The sequence below is a fragment of the Typopeltis vanoorti genome, chromosome 13 (genome assembly GCF_054136105.1).
Source record: "Typopeltis vanoorti isolate ZY-2024b chromosome 13, IOZ_Tvanoo_1.0, whole genome shotgun sequence".
Classification (NCBI taxonomy): Eukaryota; Metazoa; Arthropoda; class Arachnida; order Uropygi; family Thelyphonidae; genus Typopeltis; species Typopeltis vanoorti.
This window is the reverse complement of record NC_143561.1, coordinates 6,362,074-6,384,614: the sequence shown is the minus strand read 5'-3', so window position 1 is coordinate 6,384,614 and position 22,541 is coordinate 6,362,074. Positions and strand designations below refer to the sequence as shown.

Below are 22,541 nucleotides of genomic sequence, written 5' to 3'. Positions count from 1 at the left end.
AAAACTCAGAAATTCATCTCCAGAGCTGAATGAAGAGACACTTGAAACCTCTTCTAAATCAGAATCTGAGTCCTCATACAACAAATTGTCCTCTGTACCATCGAGTGCATTACTAATTCCACTTCTTAAATGATTTAACCACTGTGTCAGTTTTCATAGCATCCCATGAAGCTTTGACCCACTCACAAAATTGCAAAATGCTAGGCTTCTTCCTGATGGTATAACCTCAAAATCTGAAGAATGCATCCAGCTGTTCCACTTCTCCTTCATAAATCCCTTAAATGGTTTATTAATACATCTAAAGGTCGAAGCTGACTAGTTAGATCTCCTAGAATTACAGTTAACTGAGTTTTTAATTCCTTGAGTTTATTTGTAACATCGTCTGTTCTGTGAGAACGAAACTGATTCCATATTAGCATGGCAGGCTTCTTCAACAGTCCACCAGAGCGCCTAGACCAAATTTTATCTATCCATAACTTCATTCCTCCTCCATCCATCCAGCCTTTTGCGTGAACATGTACAAACACTCCTTTAAGCAGTTTTCTTTGGGTAGCATCTTCCTTTTAAAAATCAATAGTGGCGGCAATTTTGTCCCATCAGCACAGCAGGATAAAACAACAATGTAGTGAGTTTTTTCATGCCCCAAAGTTTTAATAGTAACACTTTTAGTGCCCTTGGAATCTACAGTTTTGTTTGAGGGCACATCAAAAGTCAGTGGAACCTCGTCCATGTTTCCTATTTGCGCAAGTTCAAAATTTTCTCGTTTCCTTGCGTTAATAACGAATCAATGAAATTCAATCATTTTTTCTTCATATTCAGCTGGCATCTTTTGTGATATTTTTTGTTTTAGTCTTCATACATAGCTGGTTTCTCTTCATGAATCCTGAACACCATGATGTTGATCCAGTAAAGTTGACGATCCCTCTGTTAGTGGCTTTCGCTTGATGAATAATCATTTTTGTAGACACTGAAAGTCCCGTTTTTCTGTGGTCTAAAATCCAAATATTTAGTTCTGCCTCAAGTTCTGGCCATTTTGCAGTTCCACTTCATAGGTTATGTTTACTGTGAGTTGCTTTTTTTAAATCCTCTTCCTGATTCCGCCGAGTTCTTATCTTCTCAGTTGGGGGTGGTCCGAAATGCCTCTCTGCAGCCCTGTTTCCATGTTATTTAGCATATACGCAATCACACGTAGTTTATATGCAATATTGTAACGATGCTGACGTTTTTTCAGCCATAATTTGCCAAGAAATTTAGAGAAAATTTAACGGCAGAAATTTATCACCGTTCACAACTGCGACAACAATTGGAAAGTTTAAATGAATAGGACACAGCTGTGATCGTCGATGACAGCGCATGCACATCCACTGAACTCTACATCAGTGTTTCTTAAAGTGTGGTACATGAAAGGTCTTCAAGGGGTCCGTGGCAATTTTCGACTATGCATCATTAACGCATAGAATAAAATTCAATGTATCCGTGAAGTTCGAGATTGTAAAACGTTCCTATTGTATCACTGAATGAGGTGCAGATACATCTGTACAATATATTTCTCAACAAACTGTGCAATTAGAGACAACTGGGATAAAAACGGCAGTAACTAATGAATCGCATGTCCTCCTTCCACAGAAAATGCTGTATGACTCAAGCAAAAACCATATGTTGCCGGTGCAACATATGGTTTTGTTTAAGTGAACGTGTTAAAACGAAGAAATATATAGTGAATGTGTTTCAGATATTATATAAGGAATTCAGTTGAAGAGAATTAGCATTTCAACTCAACTGTCGGCTTCTCTTTGTTGTTTAGTAGCATGATCTTTTGTTAATACCACATCAATCATATGCACACGGATGTCTGAAGTTTGAGAAACACTGCTCTACATAACTGGAATGCTCTCACAAACACACCACAAGGAAGCAATAAAGAAATCACGTAACTCAGAACACGGAAAATTTTCCGAAATGAAAATAATAAAAAACTGAGTATCGGCGTATAAGACTCACCCTGTTTTTCAGACCTAATTTCAAAGAAAAAAAGTGCTTCTTATACGCCGACAAATAAGGTATATAAAATTATTAATATTTTTAATACAACAGTTCTTATTCTTGTCACTTTATTTAAAATGGGAATTTTATTCGCTTTTCTTTTTTTAATAAATTAGAATTTGATCATATTTTTGGATATTTTATTTAGGCTATCTTGGATAATGATATTGGCCATAACAGGCAGATGGAACCAGGTACTTCCACTTCTTTACCTAAAAGGAACTTGAACAAATCTGTTTTTAGGCATGCTATGCAGAGGACAAAACAAGGCAAGAAAGTGTGCATTGTGCCACCTTATAAATTTAAAAAAAATGCAAAAGGTGAAACACCACTGCATCTTGCAGCAATCAAGGTAAATTTTAATTCATTATTTTTTAAAGGATTAACTCCAGTAAATAGTAAGCACTTCCTATATTTATTATATGTATTTTATTTATTATTTTACTTCATTATATATATTATAATATATATTTTTTATATTATTTTATATATATTTATTATTATTATTATTGTATTGGCACCTCCATCGATTCCGAAGACTCATTGTGAGAGACCCAAACTATCCACACAATCTCTCATACCTCTCCTTGAGCCCATCAACAGACAAAGCACTCACAACTGACTCTGGCAGCTGGCATGGGTTGCCTCTGGCAACTCACTCACAACTCTCCAAGCAAAAAATCTACTCCTCACACACATCCCTACTAATCACATCTTTATTCAATTTCCAGGGATAGGCCCTTATTCTGGCCCCCTCCAGCCAAGTCTGAAACATTTCCTCTGCATCAGTCCTATAAAATCCTTTAAGCAACTTAAATATTTCTATCATATCCCCTCTTTTTCTCCTATCAGCCAAATTTTGCCAAACACCCTCAATCTATCTTAATAGATAACATTCCACAGTAATCTTATAAAGAGGAATAACAACTTCCTTATCTCTACTTGTTAATGTGTTCTTAAATAGCCAAGTAATCTTATGGGCTACCTGAGCAAAATGTCCTCTAAATTTTAACTGTCTACCACCACCCCTGAATTTCTACCTCTGGCTTAAATTAATTTGCAGAAATTGACAAAAGAAGAATTGCTGGCTAGCAGAATCCTTTCCTTTAGTGTTATGCAGTGATCAGCATTCATTTTACACAAATTAAGGACTCTACAACTGTGTTATAAATAATTATTTTAATTTTCTGACGTTTTGACCTTCATATTAAGATAATCATCTGGAATATACACACATATTCATGTGTGTGTATACAATGTTGTCGTTAATAAATCTTCACATATTCTTACAACGGCAGAAATAAATGTGCTCTTCAAGGGGCTTAATTTCATCCCTTCACCTAGATCTATTTCTGAAGAACATTTTCTTACGAAAATAAAAAAAGCTGCCGCCAATCTTCCAACACAGAATGCAAACCTACTTAGGATAGAAACTATATTTGCAATCAACAACAGTAGATCTCCCACTGACAACATCTTCCATTTGGAGAGAAAAGCTATTCATCAACTGCGGAATAATAAAGATATCATTTTGCCAGCTGACAGGGAACGCCATTGTCATCCTGAGTAGATCTGATTATTGCCTCAAGATCTGTGAAGTATTAGATTGTTATACTTACTTGAAACTTCAAAGAGACCCCCCATGAGAGAACTACATAACCAGACAAATAATCTTCTCAAATCCACCTCAGAATTACTTTGGAATATCCGCCCTCTTCATCTACTTATTCCCCGTTTATATGGCCTTCCGAAGATCCAATAGTTGAAGACATTGACTCCTCTACTTACAATCTCTCCAAATATCTCACTTCCTCCTCGAAACATCTCACAGGAAAATCCTTTTCATGTATAAAAAACTCGGCTGATTTTGTCTGAAAGATAAAGAACATCCAACTTAACAAAGCAGACAGAATGGTAAGCTTCGACATAGTCTCACTATTCACCAACTTTCCAATCCAGAAAGTCCTTAGTCTTTTAAAAAACAAGTTATCTAAAAAGATTTTTGCCTTACTTGTGCATTGTGCGGATTCAGGCTACTTCTTATTTGAAGACAAGATCTACAAACAGAGCAGCGGTTTGGCAATTGGCAGCCCGTTGTCTCTGGTGCTAGCCAACGTTTTTCTGGAAGATTTTGAGGAAAAGGCTATTTCCTCAGCAACACTGAAACCCAAAATCTGGCTACGTTACATGGACAATATTTTCCTAATTTGGGAGCACGGCCCAGAAAACTTGCAAACCTTTCTGGATCATTTAAACAATTTTCATCATCATCATCAAATTCCTGCCATGTACCCTCAAGGGGTGTACAGGATATGACAGTACTACATGAAAAAATTACATCATTACTAACTTCCTATCTACAATTTTCCTCCAAATCAGTCTGTTACTTGTCAAGACTCCAACATTATCAGATCTTATATTTCTATCGTCTAAGGCACTTTGTACCGTATCAATCCACCTATATCTTGGTCTTCCTCTGGGTCGTTTTCCTGCCAACCTGGCAGAGAACACTTGTTTTGCTAATCTTTCCTCTCCCATTCTATTTAAGTGACCATACCACCTGAGATTAGCTCTGCTAACGCATTCCTGGATGCTGACAATGTCAAGTTCTTTCCTAATATCCTGATTTTTAATATGATATTGCCATTGATGCCATCTGTTCACGCCTCTAATCTTTCTCAGGACTCTCATATCTGCGGTCTCTAGTCTTTGGTCAAGTGTTTTACTTCTGACCCAGCTCTCAGATCCATAAGTTAAAACTGGTTTGAACACTGTCTTGTATACAGCTAATTTAGTGTTCCGACTAATTTCTCTCTTATTCCATATCAATTTATTCAATTGACTTCCCACCATACCAGCTTTGCTGATTCTGTTGTCTATTTCTATATTTAATTTACCATCTTCAGTAAAAATCGTGCCTAAGTAGCTGAAATGTTTTACTTGTTCCACAGGTTCTCCATTCACAACACAGTTGACATTTTCAATGATTCTGCCTATTTTCATTGTCTTTGTCTTTTTATTGCTGACCTTCATACCATATCTATTACAACAGCTATTCAATTTAGTCAGAGAATCTTGCAGACTTGTAGCAGATTTATTTAGAAGTATAACATCATCTGCATAAAGCAAAGAGCTGACATTAACATCTCCAATTTTGATATCAGGTTTAATACCACTTTCCTTCATAATGTGATCCATACAGATAATGAATAACAGAGGGGATAATGTACATCCTTGTCTCACACCAGATCTAACATTAAACCATCTTCCTGTACTTCCTTCAATTCTAACTGCTGACTTACAACTCAAATAAAGACTAAGTATTGCTTGATATAATGCCCCATTGACACCATATAACTGCAGCGTATTGAATAGCTTCTCTCTTGGCACCTTGTCATATGTCTTTTCCAAATCGACAAAACTTAAATACAGATCTTTGTTATATTCCCATGCTTTCTCAACTATTTGTCGTAAAGTGAAGATCTGATCCTGACAGCCTCTATTTGGCCTGAATCCATCTTGTTCTTCACCAAGCTTTTCTTCCACAATTCTTCTCAACCGTTTCTCAAGTATACTTGCATAGATCTTGCCAGGAACACTCAGTAGGGAAATACCTCTGTAATTCTCACATTCAGTTTTATTTCCCTTTTTATATATGGGTACTATGAGAGTTCTACTCCAATCATCGGGAATTCGTCCCTCTGTCCAGGCTTTCTGAACTATGCAGTGCAGCCACTGCAAGACTTTTATACCACCATACTTCAGCATTTCTGGTCGAATATCATCCACACCTGCTGCCTTTCCACATTTCAAGCCTTTGATGGCTTTTTCTACTTCAAGTATGGATATGTATTCCTGACTGCATGCCTGGTCAGTGTTTTTTATCACTGTGCTGTCATCACTGCTTGTTTCATTTAACAGTTTTTCAAAGTAATTACTCCATACTTCAAGGATATCTTTTTCTCCTGTTTTCATGTCACCTTTATCATCTCTAACTCCTTTTACAGCACTCTTTCCTCCATTCCTAAGCTTCTTCAACAACCTCCAGAATATTTTGCCACCTTCTTGATATTTATTTTCTATATTCTTGCCAAAGCAAAATAAAAAAAAAATTTTTTAAAAATTTAAAAAAAATAAAATAAAAAAACAATTTTCATCAAAATATAAACTTCATATCTGAACCAGAAGTTAATGTTTTAGCTTTTTTAGATATAAAACTTACTATAGATACTGTGGCCCTGAGGAAAAATAACATCAGCAGGATGGAAGTAGCAGAGATGAGAATGCTTAGGTGGATGTTCAGTGTGACCAGAAAGGATCGTCTGAGAAATGACTGTGAGGGGAACAGTGAAAGTTATGAACTTAGGAATGAAGATACAGGAGGCGAGGTGGAGATGGTTTGGTCATGTGATGAGGAGGGAGGATGAATATGTGGGAAGAAGGGTCATGCAGATGGATGTGCAAGGAAGGAGGAGGCGTGGGCGGCCAAAGGAGAGATGGAGAGAGCTGGTAGAAGAGGACTTGAGGATGAAGAACTTGGATGTGGTGACAGCCCAAGACAGGAGGATGTGGAGGAGACTCCTCATCAACAGTGACCCCACTTAAGTGGGGGAAGCAGCAGAAGAAGATATAAAACTTACTAGAACAATGGATGATCTCAAGATTTCTATCTTTAGAAAGCCAACACACACATCGATAGATACCTACATGCTTCGTCTCAGCACTACCCCCCCTCAGAAATTAGGAATTATTTCCACACTAGCTCATTGGGTGAGATCCTTGTTGTCAGAAGAAGATGAACTTCAACAAGAACTTAGTTACCTCAAAAAGACTTTCTTAAATAACGGTTACTCTCCTAAAAATATCTATAATCGTCTTAGTGTACATAATCAACATAATAATGAAGATAACTCAAACCCAACAGCCTACATCTCCTTACTATATTTAAGTTCTCTTTCTCCTAAACTAGTGAAAATCCTGAAGAAATTTAATGTTAAAACATATTTCTCCACCTCTCCAAAACTCCGATCTTGCCTCAGTCAACCTAAAGTAAAACGTATTCTTCTTTAGTTCCCAGAGTATACAAAATCATTTGCAGTTGCAGTCAACCATATTATGGCCAGACAGAAAAGTCCATCTCTCTCCGCCTAGAAGAACACCAACGCGACATTTCTTATAACAGAGTCCATGCTAGTACCCTATCCAGCCACGTTTTATTCTCGGCCAATACCAAAGTTAAAGGACGACAACATCAACTAGACTGGAACTCAACTTATAACATCCATAAATGCTCCGATCAATTAGAAAGACGTATCTTGGAATCCAAGAAATAGCTCTCGACCCTACCCATCTAAACAGCAATCTCAGTTACAGCCTGCACGATTCACATAGCGCTATAATCCAGTTTTGGCACACTCATGATATCATTCACACACACAGTGCTTCACGGCATAACGCTTGGACTCAATTTCAAACACAACTACTACTTGTTTTAAACTCTGTTTTTGTCTAAAGTACAATATATTTTTAAGATGTTGTTTTCTCCATGGTACTGTATTCGCCTGACGAAGTCAGCATTTCCGATGAAACTGGTAGTGAAATTTTATTAAATTTCTTGTATTTTTTCTCGGTGTTTAAGTCAGTTAATAATTATAAACGTGTGTGTGTGTGTGTGTGCGTGCGTGTGCACAGAGAGAGACAAGCTAAATTACATTTTACGCAGTATGCTGAAGAGACAATGATTTTGATCAGTGGTTATTTTACTGGCCTGACCTCTACTGAAAATGAAATAAAATTACAATAAACAAATGAAATAAAATAAAATAACTACATCAAAGCTATATTCTATTCAAGAAAATATCAGAGAAATATTCTTTCATATAGATAGTTTTGTTATAGTCAAAATGATGTCCTAATTTAACATGACAATTGTTATATTAGATTTAAGATCTTGGATTACCTATGGTCCTATTTATAATTAACTCTTAGGGAGAAAGGTTAAGTGGGTAGAATAAGTGCATTCTGTATTCTTGGGATTTTTAGACCATCATTATTGTTAAGATTAGGATAGTTGATGAAAATCTCACAGGTCTCCTTAAATTTACATTCATACCATGTTTTGGTGTGATGTAAACCACAGGTGCTTTTCCATCACCTGTTGTTTACATTGACTGGAAGAGCACATATTGTTTACATCACACCAAAACATGGTGTGAACTTAAATTTAAGAAGGCCTGTGAGATTTTTATCAACCACCCTAATCTAAACAATAATGATGGTCTAAAAATTCCAGGAATATGGAATGCACATGTTCTACCCACTTAACTCTTTCTCCCTAAGAGTTAATTATAAATAAGACTATGGATAATCCAGGATCTTAAATCTAATATAACAATTGTCATGTTAAATTAGGACATCATTTTTACTGTAACAAAACTATCTATATAAAAGAATGTTTCTCTGATATTTTCTTGAATAGAATATAGCTTTTGATGTAGTTATTTTATTTCATTTATTTATTGTAATTCTATTTTATTTTCACTATAGGTCAGGCTAGTAAAATAACCATTGATCAAATCATTGTCTCTTCAGCATACTGTGTGAAATGTAATTTAGCTTGTCTCTGTATATGTGTATATTCCAGATGATGACCTTGATATGAAGCTCGAAACGTCGGGAAATTAAAATAATCGTTTATAACAAGGTTGTAGAGTCCATAATATGTGTAAAATAAAGGCTGGCTAGCAGAGTTGGAGAGAAGTTGAACTTGATAAGTAAATAGATAGTTCTAAATAAATCCAGTATTTCCTGAGTAAATTCAATAACTGCAGTGATAAATTTGATATGAAAAATCAGCAATGAAAAGACAGAGAGACTGAAAATAGGCAGAAATATTGACGGTTTTTAGCTAAAATGACAATTTAAACATAGAAATAGACAACAGAATTAGAAAAGCTGGTATGATAGGAAGTCAAATAAATAAATTTATATGGATTTTTAGTCAAAACACTACATTACCTGGTTAGAAATAAAACATTTGATCAAAGACTGGAGACCACAGATATGAGTGATCTGAGAAAGATTAGGATGGCATCAGTTCAGTATATCATATTAAAATGAGTATATTAGGAATTAATAGCTTTGATGGAACACGTGCACTAGACATTTAAATAACTTTTATGACTAAAACACATAACAAAAATTATTATTATTATTTAAGTTAAGGGATATTACATCCCATATTGTTTCATAGTCGAATAAGAAACTCGAAGAGTTTCATGCAGAATATAGAAACTATATAAAGTTCGGCAAGTCCAAGCGTAAGCAAATACCTGGATAGTGCAACACCTAACCCATTTGGTAGTGCAACACTGAGGCAACTCATAGTAAGGGTGGAGCAAGCTCCTTTCACTATTCTTGGTATTTACCCATAATGTGAAACCCAGCTTCTAGGAGCTGTATTACTGTTCTACATTATGAGAGAGGGTCACTACCCAGACCAGTTTCAACCTTTATTGATGTCTCATCAGTGAGTAGTTAGAATGGGAGTTCATGTCTTTCATCATCGGCCTTTGGAGTATAAAGATTGCTGAAAGTCAGCTGGTAGTAAGAGGGGAAGAGAGCGAAAGGTAGAGTATGATAGTAGGAGGTAGTACAGAGGCCTCAGTCAACCTGTTTAGCTGTATAACCCAGAGGTTGTGGCTAAAAGGTCTGTGAACATCTTCTCCTTGCACCTGTTCTTTAAAAAAAACTTTGAAATAAACTTTTCTTATATGCGCTCGTAAAATAATTTTAAATTAACAATTTAACTAACCAGGTGTCTATGGAGGTCATCTCCTAATACTTGTTTTAGTATAAAACTTAAGCCGGATTTTTTTTTTTCCCGAAAAAAGAAAAAAAAGAACACTTACCTACAGGAGTCAAAAGGTAAAATTACTGTGGGAATGAAAGCATTTTTGCGTGAATTAGAGTAAAAGGCATGAGCTTTTTTTTTTATTATTTTTTTTTTATATTAAAAGAAGCAGTAAAGAACTGGCCAACCTTACACCATGGAAAAAACAAGATTTAGGGGAAGAATCTGGCCCGAGAGATGGCGCTCCCAAGGAGCAGCACCACCTCGCTGTAAGCCTTAGCAGCCCGGGTTCTCAGATCTGCCCCCTCATACATGAACCGTAAGAACCCGTGAAGAAAGAAAAAGAAAAGCAGATGTTACTTTTTAAAGGAAGAGACACGGTATGATTAGGCCCTGTCTCAGGACACAGAGGGATAGGAGGTTTGCACCATTTATTTACAAACCTCCCATCCCTGGCCCTATTCATCCTTCCTCTTTTTCTTTACCTTTCTTCCCGTATTCTTTGTTCTACTTCTCCTGAGTCTTTTTTACTATCGTTTTTTCCAAATCGCCGCCACCACTGGGATCCAATTCCCTGCTGCCGTGTTTGCTTTGCAGCGACATCCAGAAAGGGGATGATTCCTTGTAATCTTGCACTACTTCGGCCTCTGATTCGGCAAGACAGGCAGTCCTGGATGGCCCAGTCAGGATCAATCAGCTAATGGGCTTGCCTGCAAGGGTCAACGGTGTTGCAGTAAGTCTCTCATCCCATGGTCTGGGGTTGGAATCCGTGGCATGCTGTAGTGCCAGTATAGCGTCTGGAGTAACCCTGACATTCCACTCCTGAGTGCAGTCATTGCTTGCTGGTCAGTGGGCATCCATGTGTGGCTCCGTGATGGGTTGGTGGGAAGCTCTGGCACCGAACCAAAACTCCTTGAGGATGAATTCTTCATCCTCAAACGTTTCAGGGTCCCAACCAAGTACTGATACCATAGATACATGCATATGGTAACAGAAGTAAGAAAAAACAAAAGATATATGATATTAGAATGCAACAAGTGAAAAGCCAATATAGAAAATGTCATCCTTCTTTATTCAAAAATATCCTTGTGGAAACATTGTGTCAGAAACATTCCAAGAAACTACTGGGAGCAATTACAATAGGTGGAATACCAATCACAGTAACACCTCATAAAACACTTAATTCCTGTAGAGGAGTGATATCAGAACGGGATCTCCTTGATGTTCCAGATGAAGAGATATGTTCAGAACTTATATGTTATACCCTTTTCAAGATAATTAATAAACAAAATGCCTTTAATACCTAAAACACCGATGCCATGACCTCGCCTACTGATGGAACTGACTTTGTCTTTGGTGCTGAACAACCGGCTTCTGTCCACTGTTTTGATTGCTGTTTGGATTCTGGTGTGTAATGGTGAATCCAAATCTCATCCATAGTAATAAATTAGCACACAAAATCAGTTTTATTCTTGTTAAAACGCTCCAAGCACTGTTCAGAGATTTTCACGTGAGTGCATTTTTGATCTGCTGTGAGCAAGGGTGGCCCATCTTGTGCAAAGCTTTTTCATTTGCAATTCTTCATACAAAATATATCCTACATGTTCTTTTAAAATGCCTATAGTCTCAGTAATTTCACACACTTTGACTCGCCAGTCATCCAATACCATATTGTGCACTTGATCAATGATTTCTGGTGTTTTTACACTCTTTGGACGTCCTTCACGTGGATCATCTTCAAGGCTGGTATGGCCACGTTTAAACTCGACAGCTATTTCTTAATTGTCAAAAATGATGGAGAAGAGTGCCCATAAACTTTTATGAACTTCAAATGAATTTCTTTTGGTGTTAAACCTTCTTTTACAAAGAATTTTATTACCGCACAATAATCAATTTACTCTATACCCTCACACAAGGATTATCGATTCTCAATTGAATAATACCTTAAGACTAATTATAGTTTCTTTTAGATTGAATCCAACTTATTGGTTACCTCTTTTCGCAACCATTATTCCTACAGAACTACGTAGATTGAATTTTGTAGTCCATGAATTTAAAAAAATTTCTGGTAATCCAAACCTACCTATTCATCAGGATCTCCAACTTTTAACGTCAATAGATTGAAATCTTGCCATCCATCACTACAAGCAGCCAAAGAACTAGTTCTAAATAATTTTAATCCTTTATGAAAGTGGAGGAGGATGGAAAATACAAAAGAACATGTGCATAACACCTTTGAAGGTGATCAAATCATTACAGGATCAGACTCGCAGAACCTGGATAATATTAAATAGGATTTGGACAAACCATGGCCTATGTGGATACTCTATAAATATGGAGATACTCTCTGTGGTGCTCCACGACAGATTATGCAACATATTGTAAACGAATGCACCTTTTGTGCTTATCAGAATGACTGGAATGATTTTTTACAAGTGGTTCCTGAAGCTGTGACCTGGATTACAAATTTAGATCTGAATTTATAATGATATATATGTTTGTTTTTTTATTATAACATATTAAGACTTTTATTTTTAACTTTTATTTATTTTATTTTTATTTTAATTTTTCAATTCCTTGGATTAGATCTATGTTTTCTTTTAAAATATTTTAAACTCTTCAATCCTATTAATATATAATGACATCATGATTCTCCTTTTTAACATCATGTTTTTGCCATGAGCTAAGTTTGTATATATGTATTAGAGAAAATGGTTAATGTCAGACTTCTCTGGTATTTAGAAAGCAACGATCTTCTTTCCAATACACAATTTTCTGTAGTCATCATTTGACTTTAGACCATTTAGTTCATTTAGAAACTGTGTAAGAGATGCATTTCTGAAGCAAGAACAGAACACCTTGTTTCAGTTTTCTTTGACATGGGGAAAAAAAAGCTTATGACACATCCTGGAGATATGACATATTAAAAGACCTCTATAACCTGGATCTCAAAGGACACCTTCCTGTATTTATTAAAACTTTCTGTCCAGGCGAACTTTCCAAGTCAAAGTGGAAAGTACAGTCATACCCCGAAGTTACACGGTAGGTGGGACCAACAAAAAGCGCATAAGTCGAATTCGCGTAACTCGGGGTATAATTTTGCATGTAATTTATATATACAAACATACAAAATATTAGTTAATTGGGACCAAAGGTTTACAAAAACACCTATATTTTTTAAGAAATATATTCATAATTGTAGTTTTTCATACATAAAAAAAAGAAAGTTATTTCGATGTCGATGATTTCATAAAATCTTGTCACGCAAAATTTCTTCATAGCCAGCTAATGATTTTTTTATTCCTTGCCTTGTGGCTACAATTTGTTCCTCATTAGAATCTATGTCCTCCAAATTCTGCAAACCTTTCTTTTATGATTGTTCTTTCTGTGGATTCCTGTAGATCGAACTTCTTTGCTAGCTCACACATTTTCATTCCGCCTTCAAAATCCTTAATAATGTTGAGTTTTGTTTCCAAAGTCAGTGTTTTTCTTTTCTTGCTAGTTGTAGAAGAATCGGACTTGCCTCTTTTGGACGACATTATTATTTTTTGTGAGATAAAATTTTTATCAGGAACATAACATTAAACCATTGCAAGGTTTGTAGACTATAAAAATCGTGTATGAATGGAGACCGCGCGAAACACGTCTGTGCTTGTTCACAGCATGTGCGACACTTGCGAATGTGGGTGGCGCCGGAAAGATACGACTAGTGGTAAGGCGTGAAGCGGGACAGGAATACGTACATATAAGAAACCGCGTAACTCCGGATTCGCATAAGTCGGAGTATGACTGTACACTATCTTGACCTATCATCAAGGACAAGGTTGTTCCCCAAGGCTCTGTCTTAAGTGCGACACTTTTTGCTATTAAAGTTAACTCAATCAGTGAACAGTTCTTCCCACTTTAGACAATGCTCTATTGGAGGCTTAATTGAATATTATCAGCACTGAGAAAGGATTAAAATTAATTTTAATGCTTCCAATATTTCGTCTCAGTCACAGAGACATCTTCAGGGATTACAAGTAACTTTTTGTAGCAACACATACAAATACAATACAACAAGTGAGTGAAACTAAAGTCCTATCTAGGTGGTGCGCCCTCTATGGGTGTTTACAGGTGGCCTAGGATGTAAAGAGGGATCTCTGATAATTAATGTTTCCCAAATTTTGGGAAGTTTGATGCAATTGTATTTGTTAAATTAGGTTGATTCCTGGGTTCAGATTCAAAAAACAGTCTTTGTTTTTTGAATTTACTATAGTGGAGCATGATTTTTTCCAGGAGATCCTGTGGGTTATATCCAAAACATGGTCTGCAAGGCCAGATTGACCATAATCGTGATTGCAGATATATGACTTGTGTTCTAACCGGATGGTTGCTGATCTGCTTGTCTGGCCAAAGTAAGCCAACTTACAGGAACAAGGTACTCTATATATATATATATTTCTGAAGCAAGAACACCTTGTTTCAGTTTTCTTTGACATGGGGAAAAAATAGCTTATGATACATCATGGGGATATGCCATATTAAAGGACCACTATAACCTGGGTTTCAAAGGACACCTTCCTGTATTTATTAAAACTTTCTGTCCAGATGAACTTTCCAAGTGAAAGTGGGAAGTACACTTTGACTTGGAAAGTGTACTTAGCCAGATATGTACAAAATGTACTTAGCTACATATCTTAGCCAGATAGAAGGTTTTAGAGGGGAAGAGTCTATGGCTCGTTTTTCAAAATTTTCCATTCACCGTGAGAGGAGGGAGCTGATCTTTGGCGGTGGATTGGGGTAGTAAGTTTACGGTGGGGCTTAAACACTGTATGGAGGTTGTACTTTTTTAACAACTTGGCTATTTTTTCTGATGTGCCACGGATGTAAGGTATCGTAATGGCATTTCTGAATTCCTTCTTAAGAGATGGTCGGGTAATGGGGAAGGAATTGATTATTTTTTTAATCCTGTAACCACTGTAGCCAGCAGCTACAGAAGCAAAGTTCTTGGGACTCATCTTTGACAGAAAGCTTACATTTCTAGCACACATTTTTCAATTAAGAGAAAAGTTCAAGAGAGCGTTGAACTTCATTTGCACTCTATCCTCTACTGAGTGGGGTGCTGATCGATCTTCATTGGTTATTCTCATTAGGTGATAAAAAAATTAATTAATAAATAAAAAACTACAATAAACTCTGCTAAAGTCCTCCTGTACTAAGATTCTTCTGGATTTGTACAGTTCAAATTGTTATACTGCAATTTTCTTCTGGACTTGTACAGTTCAAGTTGCTGTTGAATGTTAAGGGGGAAAAAAAAAAAAGCTCTTCTTGTATTGAGATTTTTCTTTGGCTTGTTCTAGTTGCTATATGTAGAGGACCCATTTGCAACCTTTAAGCAACTAGAACAAGCCAAAGAAAAATCTCAATACAAGAAGACTTGGTGAAGGTTTTTTTTTTTTCCCCTTAACATTCAACAGCAACTTGAACTGTACAAGTCCAGAAGAATCTTAGTAATCTTAGTACAGGAGGACTTTAGCAGAGTTTATTGCAGTTTTTTATTTATTAATTATTTATTTATTTTTAATTAATTTTTTTAATCACTAGAGGTCAGGCTAAGAAAAAGATTAATCAACAGCGTAGATTTAATTTATCTTATAGAGTGCAAGAGCATGTAGCTTGGTTTCCTATACACATGTATCCTTCTGATGATGACCTCAATACAGGGGTCGAAACATCAAGTGTTATTTTATTAATAATAAGTAAAATAATCATTTCAACATGTGTGTTTTATGTCCTTAAATTCGGAAATATGAATATAAAGAGAAGAGTGGAAGTTGTTCTTGCTGGGCTCTGCATAGGTCACAGTCATCTTACACATTCTTATTTACTGAGGGCTAATGATCCTCCATGTGTGAAAAATGCAATACACATCACTATTTGTCATATTATGGTGAAGTGCTAGCACTTTACATGAAGGGAGAAATGAAATTTTTACCTATCTATTTTACCTTAATTTTTGTACATATATATTGTTTACAATTTTCTTTAACTGTTTATGTACTGTTTGTGTCAGTAAATAATGTACGAATATTAAGAAGCTTTGATTTCGACACTGACCATGAAATATTAACTGCCAAAGTGAAGATAAATTCAACTATCAGAAAAGGAGAAAACATCAATCTATCAAAACTAAAAGATAGCTCCTTTTCCTTTCTTTTAGTGTTACACGGTGATCAGCATTCATTTTCGAAATTATGGATTTTACAACTGTGTTATAACTAACTCTTTTTATTATCCTGACGTTTCGATCTTCATATCAAGATCATATACAAACGTACAAAGATTACAGAAAACACAGCGAACCACATCCTCCAAATGAAAAAAGAAAACCTAATTTCCAAATTCCAAAGACTAAAAGATCGACAGAACCAGCTGCCATATTCAAATTTCTCCACAGTGAACAATAACAACCAACCAGGAACAAGAAACAACAGGAGCCACCAATCGCCTATGGCAAAACGCTTTCTACCTATAAAAAGAAGGCACAGCCATGGGCTTGCCATTATCCCCCCCCTCCCATTGCTAACTTTTACATGGAAGATTTTGAGCGACTTGCTTTAGGTTCCTCCCCTTTAAAACTCAAAGTCTGGCTTAGATACTTTGACAATATTTTCGCGATCTGGTCCCATGGTTGCCAGACACTTGACACATTCCTTAGCCACCTAAACAAACAATGCAAACGCATACAGTTCACAATTGAGATTGAAAAACAGAACACACTTTTGTTTCTAGATACACTTGTCACACGTCTTCCTTCTGGCAATCTTTCCTTTACGGTTTACCGAAAACTGACACATACTGGCCAATATATACACAAACTCCTACCACCACCCAACACAAAAACTAGGTGTCATCAATACTCTAAAAAACAGGGCTCTGAAAATCTGCTCCAGTGAAAGACGAACTTAAAGTGATCAGCAATACTTTCCAAAAAAATGGGTACAGCCAAAACACTATTAACAAAATTCTCTACAAGACCTCAATAAAAAACAAAGACAAACCAGACTACAACAAAACTATAACCATTCCCTACATTAAAGGGACATCAGACAAAATAAATAGAGTACTACAAAAATACAACCTCAAAGCCATCTTTAAACCCCCCTGCAAAATTAAAAACTTACTCAACTCATCCAAAGACCCACTTCCCCTGCTGGCCCACTCTGGAGTATACCTCATTCATTGCACCTGTAACATACCATATATAGGAGAAACAGGACGCACAATTCCCATCAGATAAAAATAACATGAACAACACATTAAATATAATAATTATGGTGAAGCTGGCCTTTCTGATCATGCCCTTGAACACCTTACATAGAATTCACTGTAAAAGCACTAGTTGTCTACATCACACCAAAACATGGTATGAACGCAAATTTAAGGAAGCCTGTGAGATCATTATCAACCACCCCAATCTGAATAATAATGAAGATCTAAAAATCCCATACACACGGAAGGCATATATTCGACCCACGGAACCTTCCTCTGTAAGAACAACTATAAACAGGACTGTATTAAATCCAGGATCCTAAATCAAAAATAACAATTGTAATACTAAAAATAGGACATCATTGTTACTGAAAGAAAACTGTCTATAAGAAAAAATGTTTATTCGTGTTATCTTAAATTAAATCTAGCTTGATGTAATTTATAATTTTTTTTTTTCACTAGAGGTCATGCAGTGGAATAACATGTGAGCAAATCATTGTTTCTCTAGCTTATGGTTTGTAATGTAACCCAGCTTGTCTTGTATATTTGTGTATGCTCCAGATGATGATCTTGATATGAAGATCGAAACGTCGGGATAATAAAAAGAGTTAGTTATAACACAGTTGTAAAATCCATAATTTCGAAAATGAATGAAAATAAAAGATAGCTCAAGCAGAAGTCGATTTTTAGAACAGATGTGCTTGAAATTAAAACCATCCATCTTCCAGAACAGTGGAAAATACTGGGAAGAAGGAAAAGAAACAGTGTTATCAATTGCAAAAGACACCCTAGGTACCAAACCTAAAATAAACAAACAGTGGATAACCCAAGAAATCATTGCTGTTTTAAGGATACTTGTGACATAAGACTGAATGATATATGCACGTAAACACAAGAAAGATATTTAATTAACCAAATATTTCGGTCTGGGGATGGTCTGCTATTTCCAGACCGAAATATTTGGTTAATTAAATATCTTTCTTGTGTTTACATGCATATATCATTCAAGAAATCATTGCTATAATAGAAGAGAAAAGAGAGACCAAGATACTTGTAAACCAACAAACAACGAAGAGAATAGAGAAAAATACAGAGCACTAAAAAATAAAGTTGATAACCTATGCAAAAAAGTGAAAGAAAAATGGTTAGAAGAAAAAGCTAAGAAATGCCAAGAAGCATACCAACAAAACAACCTAAAATCTAACAGATAAGCTTAGGCGTTGATGGTTATTCAACGCCTAAGCTTATTAGTCACCCGCCTTTCAGATGGATCACTATCTTTTTCTATTTACAGGAAGCCTACACACACAGGAAGATACCTACATAAACAATCACATCATCATCCAGTCCAACAGTACGGCATTTTAAAAACACTTGCACACAGAGCCAGAGCCATTTGTTCTAACGATACAGCTCTGACCACTGAACTCCAGTACCTGCGCCATACGTTCTTAGCCAACGGCTACAATCCCTACAAAATAGATAAAATACTACATAGGCCCATTACTCTGCCTTCCCCTAATACACAAGAATACAACATGACCATTTCTATTCCCTATATCAGAGGTACATCGGAAAAGATAGCCAAAGTATTGTTGAAACATGGCCTTCGCACCACCTTCAAACCTCATGTCAAGCTGGCAACTCTGATCCGCTCGCCAAAGGATAAACTTCACCCTTTAGCACACCCAGGAGTGTATGAAGTTCCATGTGACTGTGACTTCGCCTATTATGGGCAAACGGGAAGATCAGTGAACATCCGCCTGGAAGAACATGAAAGATACATTCGCTACTATTACTATGGCAAGTCGGGACTGGCAGACCACGCTTTGGACACTCCTTCACACAGGATTAGATGGAGGAAAACGAATGTGCTATTTAGGAGTCGTTATAGATCTGAAAGATTATTTTTTGAGTCAGCAATGGCTTTGAAGAATTCTCCCAACCTTAACAAATATGGTTGCATTAATTTGCCAAAAATTTGGGAGACGGTGATCCTAAGAAAAACTCCTGGATAACTGCTGCTTTTTTTTTTTTTTTTTTTTTTTCCCATTAGAGGGCGCCAAAAATAGGACTTTAGATCTTTTGTCTTTTGCAATTATATTGTTTCACTCACTCACTATCGCATTTACATGTGTGTTGTGCTCTGATGATGCTGAGTTGAAAATCAGCGAAATATTAGCGTTAATAAAACATCCTTGTTGATAAAAGTGTTTGTGGTGGTGTTAATACCGTGAAAAATAAGTCATGGAAAACAACCTAAAAGTCTTTCATGACACTATAAGAGAAATTACAAAGGAATTCTCAGCAAAAGCAGTAACAATGATAAACAGCAAGATGACAGAAACCGGGAATATTGAAGATATAAGAAAAATCTGGTCAAACCATTTTGCTACTATCTTTCACCAAGGAAACAAAACTACAATACAAACTACAAACAGAAGAAAATAATGACCACACAAAAATTTTACAAGAAGAAGTCAGATACGCAATAAAACAAAGCACCAGGCATTGATACTATCCTTACTGAACTGTAGTCATATGGAGGCAGCACATCAATAGAATATTTAACAACCCTATTCAATAAAATACTACAAACAGGAGAGATCCCAGATTACTGGAGAACTGGAAAGATCATCCCAGTATACAAGAAAGGAGACAAAAGAGACTGCAGAAATTACAGACCAATCAATTTACTCTCCCACACCTATAAAATATTCGTAAGAATTATACAAAATAGATTAAAAAAGACCTATGAAGAACTGATAGGCATAGAACAAGCTGGTTTCCGAGGAAACTATTCAACAATAGACCAGATTTTCACATTGCACCAACTAGCAGAGCTCAGCTGGGAAGACCATAAAGAACTATATCGTTGGACATTAAGGGGATAAAATCCCTTGTTGTTTTATAGCCAGTAAGCGAAACTCAAGATCGAGAACTACGATCTATGAGTTTCATGCCGAAAAACTATCGGCAAAACCAAGCGTAAGTGACCACTTGGTAGTACAACACCAAGGCAACTCGAAGCAAAGGTGGAGCAAGCTCCCTCAATATTGATATTTTCTCATAATGTAAAACACAGCTCCTAGGAGATGTAATACTGTCATTACATTATGAGGAGAGGTCACTACCCAGACCGGTTTCAACCTTTTCACTAAGCTTTGATATCTTCCAGGTCTGCCTACTCACTGATGAGACCTTAAAAAAGGTTGAAACCAGTCTGGGTAATGACCCAATCTCATAATGTAATGACAGTATTACATCTCCTAGGAGCTGTGTTTTACTTTATGAGAAAATATCAAGAATATTGAGGGAGCTTGCTCCACTTTTGCTTTGAGTTGCCTTGGTGTTGTACTACCAAGTGGTCACTTACGCTTGATTCTGCCGATAGTTTTTCGGCATAAAACTCGTAGATCGTAGTTCTTGATCTTGAGTTTCGCTTACTGGCTATAAAACAACAAGGGATTTTATCCCCTTAATTTCTATTAAGGTTGCCAGAAAACTAGCCGTTTTGACTTTTCATCTTAGTTGAACTATATTGTTGTTTTGTGGACTTTAAACAAGCTTTTGATAGTATCAATAGAGAAATCCTTCTTAAAGTTCTACTAGAAAAAGCAATAGATAAATACATAATACAGTTTCTGATAAACTATTACTCTAAGACAAATGCAGTAATTAAAAAGGACACACTCACAACAGAACCCAAGAAATCATTGCTGTAATAGAAGAGAAAAGAGAGACCAAGGTACTTGTAAACCAATAAAACAATGAAGAGAATAGAGATAAATACAGAGCACTAAAAAATAGAGATCCAAAAAGTAGTAATGTAAGGATGCCCATTATCCCCATGCCTATTCAACATATATCTAGACAAAGTTGTAAAGAACTCAATAGACAATGAACCTGGAATCAATGTCAATGGTTTAAACATAAATAATATCAAATATGCAGATGATCTCATCCTTATTGAAAGAACGCCAAATGAACTACAAAGGTTGATAAACAAGCTAAACGAAACCTGTAAAACATTTGACAATAAATATACAAAAGACAAAAGTGATGAAAATAGGGAGGAACGAACTACCATCTCAGCCACCCTAAATGGAGAACAAATAGAACAAGTAGACAACTTCATATATGGAAATTACTTCTATTGGGATTTATTGATCAAGTATTTTTTTAGAACAACTATTCTATACCAACTAGTTTCACCAACTGAGGCTGTTGGCATCTTCAGGGTACATAACTGATATAAGGCACTTAAAGCTAAACACTGTTACAGACTATAAATCAACCAATTCCAATTATATTTTACAAAACAGAATGCGTACCATACACGCATAGCATGTGTATGTTATTTAGGAATGTTCTATAATTGGCACTATAATTCAGTTCTTGTATGTTTAAAGATCTAATAAGTGTCTTCCAAATCTCGGGCAAGGTTAATCCTTGGTTCCTGTTAAGGTTTTGTACAGAACGGGCAACTGTTGTGGCTTCTTTAATTTCGGGAGCAGAAATCCTCCTCTGTGTAAGGAATGGAGCTTTTATCCCACTCTATGATATGGTTAGTTCTTGAGAAATGAAAGGATAAACACAATTTTTCTTCTCTATTGTTATTAATGTCTCCAATGTGCTCCCTTTGTCAAATCTCAAGGCTTCTTGAAGTCTAGCCGATGTAATTTAAACCGCACGAGCAGGGTATATTGTAAACTCCAGCATATTGCAAGAAAGGATGCCTATCTTTTGGAGATCTTAAGAGTTGCCTAATCGTTTCTGTAGGTTTAAAAGTCACTCTTATTCTATTGGGTTTGAGGAGTCTTGCAACCTTATTAGAAACTGTCCCCACGTATGGAATGACGATTGTAGAAATATACCATGTGTCGTCTTGTTGTCTTTGTGTGTGGGGGGGGGGGGTCAGAGAAAAGTATCTTGTGGACGAGTCTCCAAGTAGCCATTCATGGTGAGGTTATTCGATATCAATGATAATTCATCTTGGAGATCTTGTTGATCTGTTGTAATGCGGCAGAAAGCTTGCTTTTTTAGCATGTGTACAATGCTAAGTTTCTGAGAAATGTGTTGGGAGGAGCTAAAGTGCAAATAACATCCTGTATTTGTGAGTTTTCAGTAAACTAAGAGGCTGAGACGACCATTCGTTTGCTTCTTAATTAGGGTGTCCAGAAATGATAATTGGTTATCTCAAGATCTAGAGTGAATTTGATTGTATGGTGTAAAGAGTTGATCTTGTTAAGAAAATCAAACAGGTCCTTTTTTGTGTGGTTCCAAACAATGAAAATATCGTCTACGTATCTCCACCATACTGTGGGTTTAGGGTCTACTTGAGATAAAATTTTACTTTCAAGATCCTCCATAAAAAAGATCAGCACAAGAT

The 22,541-nt window shown here is 36.2% G+C and overlaps 1 protein-coding gene across 1 annotated transcript in view; it reads left to right on the top strand.

The window, feature by feature from the left end:
* Positions 1–22,541, top strand: part of LOC150099906 (BRCA1-associated RING domain protein 1-like) — a 143,275-nt gene that overhangs the window by 40,779 nt on the left and 79,955 nt on the right. The window contains exon 4 of the mRNA XM_090403082.1: positions 2,192–2,395. Coding sequence (XP_090259208.1) covers positions 2,192–2,395 — 204 coding nt within the window. The remainder of the gene's footprint in view (positions 1–2,191; positions 2,396–22,541) is intronic.